General features: G+C 39.4%; 2 protein-coding genes and 2 non-coding genes across 5 annotated transcripts; 1 reads left to right on the top strand and 3 right to left on the bottom strand.

Annotated features, from left to right (window-relative positions):
• Window positions 1-336: 336 nt before the first annotated feature.
• On the bottom strand, window positions 337-4,398 carry LOC100247040 (uncharacterized). Of its 2 annotated transcripts, none has more exons than XM_010645947.3 (6): window positions 4,142-4,398; window positions 3,248-3,312; window positions 3,108-3,137; window positions 2,108-2,996; window positions 1,575-1,850; window positions 337-844 (listed from the first exon to the last, which is right to left on the bottom strand). In XM_010645947.3, exons 1-6 carry the CDS (start codon window positions 4,178-4,180, stop codon window positions 773-775), a joined length of 1,371 nt encoding a protein of 456 aa, XP_010644249.1. In that variant the 5' UTR covers window positions 4,181-4,398; the 3' UTR covers window positions 337-772. The 2 variants fall into 2 exon arrangements, with proteins under 2 accessions (XP_010644249.1, XP_010644250.1); XM_010645948.3 differs by having other exon boundaries at window positions 337-841; window positions 4,142-4,394.
• A 131-nt stretch (window positions 4,399-4,529) lies between these two features.
• Window positions 4,530-4,622, bottom strand: TRNAY-GUA (transfer RNA tyrosine (anticodon GUA)). Its single transcript has 2 exons — window positions 4,586-4,622; window positions 4,530-4,565 (listed from the first exon to the last, which is right to left on the bottom strand). It is a non-coding gene; the product is annotated as a tRNA-Tyr (tRNA).
• A 487-nt stretch (window positions 4,623-5,109) lies between these two features.
• TRNAY-GUA (transfer RNA tyrosine (anticodon GUA)) lies at window positions 5,110-5,197 on the bottom strand. The gene is given in 2 exon segments: window positions 5,110-5,145; window positions 5,161-5,197. It is a non-coding gene; the product is annotated as a tRNA-Tyr (tRNA).
• A 271-nt stretch (window positions 5,198-5,468) lies between these two features.
• Window positions 5,469-7,401, top strand: LOC100260599 (chlorophyll a-b binding protein 13, chloroplastic). The gene is made up of 3 exons (XM_002284457.3): window positions 5,469-5,988; window positions 6,094-6,255; window positions 6,743-7,401. The coding sequence occupies exons 1-3, from the start codon at window positions 5,860-5,862 to the stop codon at window positions 7,250-7,252; spliced, it is 801 nt and encodes a 266-aa protein (XP_002284493.1). The 5' UTR covers window positions 5,469-5,859; the 3' UTR covers window positions 7,253-7,401.
• The last annotated feature ends 296 nt before the right edge of the window (window positions 7,402-7,697 follow it).

The following is a 7,697-nucleotide window of genomic DNA, read 5'->3' as shown; positions in this document are numbered from 1 at the left end:
TGCTTTTTAGACTAGAACTCTTGATGGACGAAAGGTGCATTGAACTCTTCTTTGAGTTCAACTATCATGTTCCGGCATGCTCATGATGGGGAGGTGCCTTGGAGAGCTCCAAATCCTCCACATGTCAGGGTTGGGCAGGTTTCTCCACCCAAGACATTTATCTCAATGTTTTGAATCCTTGGCGTACAGGAAAAAGAGTTCAAGCCCTAAATAGTCCTTTCCTGTTGAAATGAGAACAATGTTTATTTGGTTATAAGTCTCGTTTTCAATATGAAATGAGTTCTAATCTTGATTTCTAACAAACCAACCTCAACCAACCTTTGGCACAACTCTTCATGCATGTGAAATTCAAGTATTCTGATAGAGGAATGAAGAAATATAAGCATTCGAATAGGGTATAACATTGGAATAATGAAAAACCTACAAAATCCAGACTTCAAAATTGGCTAGGGTGAGAGCTAATCTCAAGCTCAATTCCCAATTAAACCAGGCTCAGCTTGAAGTCTTGAACTATTCCACTCTCATGACTAGCTTGAAGGTTTATATACAAAGGATGTGTCAAGTAAAGCCAGTACAGGGGTTGAACATTTCACAAAGACAGTGGGGGGCAATGGTTCCCCGGGTCAGAGAAAGATTGCAAGCTACAGCAATCAAAGTTTACCATCAGATTGAACAAAAACGGGGAGGAACACATGCTGCTGCATTGCACCCTTTGGTGGAAGGAGAAAAAAAGAATTATGTTTGTATATACACATGCTGCTGCATTGCACCCTTATGGGAGGAACACCTTCTGATGCACATTCATTGAGGTTTTTCCTTCACTTCGTCCACTGATTTTTCCCTGCTTATAAAGACGTAAACAAGAAAATCAGGTCCAAGTGAAAATACCATAAATATTAAAAACTATTTAGACAATTTATCAGTATGCAGGTAAATACAGGGTCTAGGGTTGTCGTATTTTACTATAGTTATATTGGAACTATTGTACAAAGCCAAAAGCATAATGGTTCATCATTTTCAGACCAGTATTGTGAGCGAAAATGATCTGGGAGATTTGGTTAAGTGAAGGTCAGAGCACAAACAAATCTATGGTTCAAACAAAACCACAGTTTCAGAACAAGACCTATGTGAAAACAATTCTCTGTTCCTCGTCTAACTCAAATATGAAAGATATAAGCATTATGTCTAAACTGGAAACCATGGGTATTATACATGGGATAAATTTAAGTGCCTCCACCATCAGTAAAAATAGTTTTAGTGCATCAACTAAACCTAAGAATGGTTCATTGGCCCAAACAGGTGAAATAAAGGCAACAAGAAGAGTATAGATTGCGCAGGATTGCAGGAAGCGTTATTCAAACTAAAGAATCAATGAGATTAGAATACTTTTCCCAGATGGACAACGCAGACAATTACATACCCAGGAAATGTTTATGGTAACTAGAATCCAAGTAGTTTCCACTATTAGCTCAAAACAAATTCATTTTAAAATTATGATTTGTTGGACTAGTATTCTGGTCTTTCAATTTCCATTGAACTGTAATATACCAAAGAGGGTTTCCTGTCATCTGTACCTTTGGACCAGTGAATCCTGTTTTATCACCCTTTCGTGATATACTCTGCTTCTTCCCTGTCTGACCCCTAACTATGTCTCTGGCAGCTATGTCTCTGCCACTAGATTTCTGGCTCACAGCTAGCTTCCCACTTGCATTTTCCTTCCCACCACCTGCCAATCTATTGGATGCACCAACTCCCACTTTGCTCTTAGCTTTTGTAGCAGCCGTCAATGGATCTTGTTCATTAACTCTAAGTGGTACCAAACCTTTTCTGTTTATGGTCTGACATACAACCTGCAAAATATATGTAGAAACTCATTATTAATCATGGTTCAAAGCCTAATTGCCAGGACAATCACAGAATTGGTAAGACAAAAGACACCATAGATAAGTTACAAGAAAGCCAAGCATAATGGTTGTAAAGTTATTGGGGGATTTATCAAATGATCTTTGTGACTAATCTGATTTACGTTAGTTTAATCAAAAAGTCAGGTACAGTTCAGGAGTTTGTTAGAATTTGGTTCTCAATTGGATTTTTACAGTCTTCTCACCTTTGATTTCACAGCATCCTTGGTGGTTGACTTCGCAACAATTCTTTTTCCTTCCTTTCTTGAATTATTAGTCCTATAATCAACTAGAATATTTGATGCCTTAGATGTAGTTGAGGCTCTTCCTCTGTTCACAGCCGTTTGAGAAGTTCGCATTACGTTTCTACTATCTGGGGTCCTATCTCTGTTCCGTATTTCTGTAGCTGTCCTATCCTTAACATCATAACCAGGATTTGAAGACGATCCCACACTGGACTTGCCAGCAGAAGATTTACATCCTTCTGATTGCTGACATTTATTGATCTCCACTCTTGATGCTTGTCTCGTAGCACAACTCTTTCTAAGAGTAATCCTCATAACTGACAAGAGTCCACTTGTGTGACCAAATGGTCCACTGGATACCTCCAAGGACTTTTGTGGTTGTTGATGAGTACCTTCAAATGTAACGGTGCTTGTTGTTGAATTGCTTTCACTTGCCTTAATTGCTACAGAACTCAAACGACCTTTTGAATCTCCGAAACTGGATATAGGTATGGTATAGTTTGGTATGGAAGTTCTAGTTGAGCTGCTGTCACAACCCAAACTAGTTTTTGAACTGCAAGTTCCCTTTAAGTTTCCACAGCTTGGTTTTGGTTTTATTTCCTGGCTAGAGCCTGAATCAACCCATGAAGTTTTACCACTTAAACTCTTGACTGGATGCTGCTTATTTAATGAAAACCCACCATTTTCCTTTCCCCAGTTTCTGCTCCTATAGTGTTTGCCTCTTGATCTAGAGACTGAGGAAGGAAGTTTAGGAGAAGATGGTCCATGTAAGTCAAAGTCCAAGTTTTCACTCCCCTCACTGGAACCAGAAAATGCAGATTTTAACTGGTGAGAGGAAAACTGGTGGAACCTGAAAATTAAATCAATTTAGTGACAGGTAAGTAAAGAGATTGCATAACAGAAATTCCAAAACTGACATATCACAACTGCAACAATAAGTGGAGAACAAAAAGAGGCTTACGGATGGCTTATGTGGAACCACTTGTCATCTCTGCAATTTAGCAAAAGAACAATATGATAGGAGTCAAGGAACACATTTTTTTCATTGAAAAGAAAATACTCACTTTCTTGCATCTGGGAACCAGTTTTGGAGAAACTTACACATCTTGGTTATTGGTCTTAGCTTCTAGGGTAAGATCTGCCCACATAGGAGCTTCAAATTCTTCCTGTATATCAATCAGCAGATGAAAAGGCAATTGTGAAAGGGTAGAAACAGTAAGATGATATGGGAAATCAGAACAGAACAAAGGGGAAAATAGACTATAATCACATTATTACAATCGAGTATGGAATATAACATTCAAAAACTACAAAACCAGGAATCAGAGGAAGTGCCAAGAATAAGACAACCCAGATATTAAAATGGTGAAATTAATCAACCATGCAAGACCCAGTCTAAGAACAGAACCATAAATCAAAAGATACCACATTATTTTCTGCTTCAATGATTAAAAATAGACCCAACAAACCAAAATCAAGAAAACCATAATTTTTTAATTCACCACATGGCAAGAACGCTACAGCCCCATATACACCAAAGTGAAACAAATGCTTGATCAATATTCAAGATGTTTCATAATTTCTATCTAATAAACAACAACAATAAGAGAACCCAAATGTTGAAATGACACAATCATACGAACTACAGAAACAGCCACATGGAATAATTGATGACTCAAACCAAGAAACCCATCATTTCCTATCCTATCCACCCTCACTCAGAATAGATCCGAAGAATCAAATTCAAGGCACCCATAATTTCTAATGCAATAAAGCAAAAACAAACAAAAAAACAAAACAAAACCCAGATGCTGAAATGTTATAATCCACAACGACTTGGCCACCAAAATCAGAGAACCCACTCATTTCCAATTCAAGAAACCCTAAAAACCCCATTTCTAAATTCAAAAATAAAACCCAGCAAGAAAGCAAAAACAGAAACCCAGAATCTACGCTCATAGATCCTAATAAAGTGTGTAATAAAGAGATGAATACCAGAAAAGCCCAGTGATCGTCAGTTTTCTTGAGACCCATTTACTCTTTTCTCTGCTGAACCTTTTCTCACCGAAGATTCTCTGTATTCTGTGAGGGTTCTAGAGGCTCTAAATCTTCCATTTGCATCTGGGCGGACGGTATACCAAGTTTTGATGGAGCCCCAATGGCTGAATCAATATTTTTATTGGGATATGCGTTCACATAATGGGGTCTACATTCTTGTTTGCCACGTCCCACGTGTACGATGTTGATGAGAGGATTTATGGTGTTACCATGTGACAGCGTAGCATCAGTTTTTCGACCGTTGAAAGAATTCAAAAATATTGAAATGAGGTTAGGGTCACAAGTGAGTGTCGGATTTACTACAAATGACCAATGAAAAAAAGCATCCGACCTGCCGGATTCGAACCAGCGACCTAAGGATATCTAATCGGGACAATCCCACTACAGTCCTCCGCTCTACCAACTGAGCTAAGGTCGGAGATGTGAAGCAAGTTATTTAAAACTTTATTAGTTTACAATATCAATATCCCAAATGTCGTCCTCACCCTCTCCTCATTCAACTTTAAACCATCTTCTTTGCGCATATTATTGCAAATGGAGGTGAAGATCCATATTGGAGAGAATGCTTAAGAGTAGAGGAACAACTGACTTCACCCACCAACTTCAGTGACTGTCTGTAAAACAAATACAAAGGCATGTAATTCATCTCTTTTAATATTCAGTGCTGAGTTAGCACTGAGAATTGGAATGGTGAGAAGGGTTTTAGACTTTGAGCTGATCAATCTGCCCCCCAAAAACCCTTCTTACGTTTGTTGTTTATAATGATTAATATTTTTACGAGCTGCATTCTTTCCATCACTCTCAAATCTCATGCAGATAAATTTTTAGTTCATAAACTGTAATCTTAATTCTTTATTGAAAAGAAGTGGAAACAGTCCATTTTGGTCGTAGGGAAAAAAAGTGATTCCGACCTGCCGGATTCGAACCAGCGACCTAAGGATATCTGGGGAATCCCACTACAGTCCTCCGCTCTACCAACTGAGCTAAGGTCGGATTTGTATGATGGCCCTCAAAAATATTATTACGTACTTAGTAGATAAACTTGAAGGAGAAAAAGAGATCACCTGTGGGCTTGTTTAAAATTGAAGCATTATACTCCATTTGATTACTCACAGTGCAATTTGGATATTCAGTGAAGTCCATTTATTCTTTTTTGGGCATATACCTAGCACAAGAGAATATCCTGATTAGGGACTATGCTTGATGAGAGAGAGCACATTCCATTGGGCCAAACCTCTGAAATCCAATCCACTAGCTCCACAATCCACATACCATAACAGTTGGGATTTCTTAGACTAATGAATCCAAAAAATGCTTAAATTTTCACCCAAGAAGTTAATTTTTTTTTCAGTCAATTGAGGAAAGTTATCCGTGGGTGATTTTTCATTTTTCCAATCTGTGGGACAAAAGATAAAATGTGGATAGAAGGATATGGGTATGAGATACATAGAATCCTTAAAAGCCATCTGATTGGTTGGTTCAAACCTCAGAATCCCCACCACAATTTCCCACTCTTGCATTCCTAACCACCCATCTCTGATTCTTGGTTCCTCCACATTCACATATACACTCGGCTTCCCTTGTACACACTTTCTCTTCAGAAAAACACAGCTCCAACACAGAAAGGAAAAGGGAGAAAGGAAGTGGAGGCAGCAATGTTGATGGCAGCAACAGCAAGCTCCAGCACTGTCCTCAGACCAACCCCATTTCTGGGCCAAACCAGGGGAGCAAACTCTAACCCTCTTAGAGATGTTGTCCCTATGGGAACTGGGAAATACACCATGGTAAAGACACATACACCCTCTCGAAGTTTGGTTTTGTGTGTGTGTTGTGTTATGGGTTGAATAACTGAAATGGGTGTTTGTTTTTTTGGGTTGTGAATTGGGTAGGGGAATGAGCTGTGGTATGGACCTGACAGAGTGAAGTATTTGGGACCCTTCTCAGCTCAGACTCCCTCGTACCTGACTGGAGAATTTCCAGGAGACTATGGATGGGACACCGCTGGATTGTCTGCTGATCCTGAGGCCTTTGCCAGGAACAGGGCTCTTGAGGTAATTCATCACTGCTAGTTGGTTTACCGTGAAGATGATCAAGAATTTACTAAAAATGATGTTTTCAGAGAGCTTTTGAATCCCAAGGACATGGATTTGCCCCCATAAATCTGAAAAATTGGTGTTTAAAGCAAAACCTACTAAAGAACATTTTTACTTGAGAGACTCAAGCTCACAAGAACCATCGCTTTGTTTCTTAAAAATGTGAGGTGGATGCCTTTATGAACTCTGATACAACCAGAACCCACAGAAGCAAACTTCTTTTGCCGTGTGGCTATACTCCATTATGATGTCAAAAATAGAAAAACCAAGTAAAAGAAAGCAAAAAACCTAAAAATATATGCATGGAAATAGAAAAGGGTTCCTTTCTAGGCTGTTTTCAGTATTTTGCTCCCCTGTTCCTCAAACCCTTTCTGATTAATCTGAACAGTCTGTAGAATGTAATATGAAGGTAATGATGCTACTTTGATCCTATAAATGGTTTTAGGTGATCCACGGGCGTTGGGCTATGCTTGGAGCACTGGGCTGCATCACCCCAGAAGTCCTTGAGAAGTGGCTTAGAGTGGACTTCAAAGAACCAATCTGGTTCAAAGCTGGAGCTCAAATCTTCTCCGAGGGCGGCCTGGACTACTTGGGCAACCCCAACCTTGTTCATGCCCAGAGCATTCTGGCAGTCCTCGGCTTCCAAGTTGTCCTCATGGGTCTTGTTGAGGGCTTCCGCATTAATGGCCTTCCTGGAGTTGGAGATGGCAACAACCTGTACCCTGGTGGACAATACTTCGATCCTCTTGGCCTCGCTGATGACCCGGTCACATTTGCTGAGCTCAAGGTCAAGGAAATCAAGAATGGACGGCTAGCCATGTTCTCCATGTTTGGCTTCTTTGTCCAAGCTATTGTGACCGGAAAAGGCCCCCTTGAGAACCTCTTGGACCACCTTGACAACCCAGTTGCTAATAACGCATGGGTCTACGCCACCAAGTTTGTGCCTGGATCTTAGACTGCTGGTCTTTGCTTCTTCACCTGTTTTGTGTAAACTCATTGAGAACAGAACATTCTGTGTTAGTAGATTCAATATAATTTATAATTTATGTTTCAGATGGAACACTGCATTTTCCGGTAAATGAAATAACTCTCAAACTCTTGTAAGTCCTGCTGTTTCGACATTCAGGACCCTCAGGTGTCTGGAATGTGGTGTGAACTCCTGCAAGAGAGAACAATAATGTTGTCAGGATCTCATAAATTGAATTCAACCAGCATGGAGGGTCATCGCTATTCAAACAAAAGATTCAAATAACTATGTTTACCATATTCACATTCTGATCATCCAACAAATTGATTAAAAAATAAATAAATAAATAATTGAAAATCTCTCCTCCTAAAATGAATCCATTTATGCATCTACATATATAATAATTCACTCATTGCCAATCCAGAAAAACCTA

The sequence above is a fragment of the Vitis vinifera genome, chromosome 19 (assembly GCF_030704535.1).
Source record: "Vitis vinifera cultivar Pinot Noir 40024 chromosome 19, ASM3070453v1".
In the NCBI taxonomy this organism is placed as follows: Eukaryota; Viridiplantae; Streptophyta; class Magnoliopsida; order Vitales; family Vitaceae; genus Vitis; species Vitis vinifera.
Note: the sequence above shows the minus strand (reverse complement) of the source record. Positions and strands in the feature narration are given on the sequence as shown.

What these genes read in the sequence shown, in the direction of transcription:
- LOC100260599 (XM_002284457.3), top strand. Translation starts at nt 5,860, where the DNA reads ATGTTGATGGCAGCAACAGCAAGCTCCAGCACTGTCCTCAGACCAACC. An exon ending in GAACTGGGAAATACACCATG is followed by an intron (nt 5,989 to 6,093) that starts GTAAAGACACAT and finishes TGAATTGGGTAG; the next exon opens with GGGAATGAGCTGTGGTATGG. An exon ending in CCAGGAACAGGGCTCTTGAG is followed by an intron (nt 6,256 to 6,742) that starts GTAATTCATCAC and finishes AAATGGTTTTAG; the next exon opens with GTGATCCACGGGCGTTGGGC.
- LOC100247040 (XM_010645947.3), bottom strand. Translation starts at nt 4,180, where the DNA reads ATGGGTCTCAAGAAAACTGACGATCACTGGGCTTTTCTG. An exon ending in AGGATGCTGTGAAATCAAAG is followed by an intron (nt 1,851 to 2,107) that starts GTGAGAAGACTG and finishes TATATTTTGCAG; the next exon opens with GTTGTATGTCAGACCATAAA. An exon ending in CAGGATTCACTGGTCCAAAG is followed by an intron (nt 845 to 1,574) that starts GTACAGATGACA and finishes CGTCTTTATAAG; the next exon opens with CAGGGAAAAATCAGTGGACG.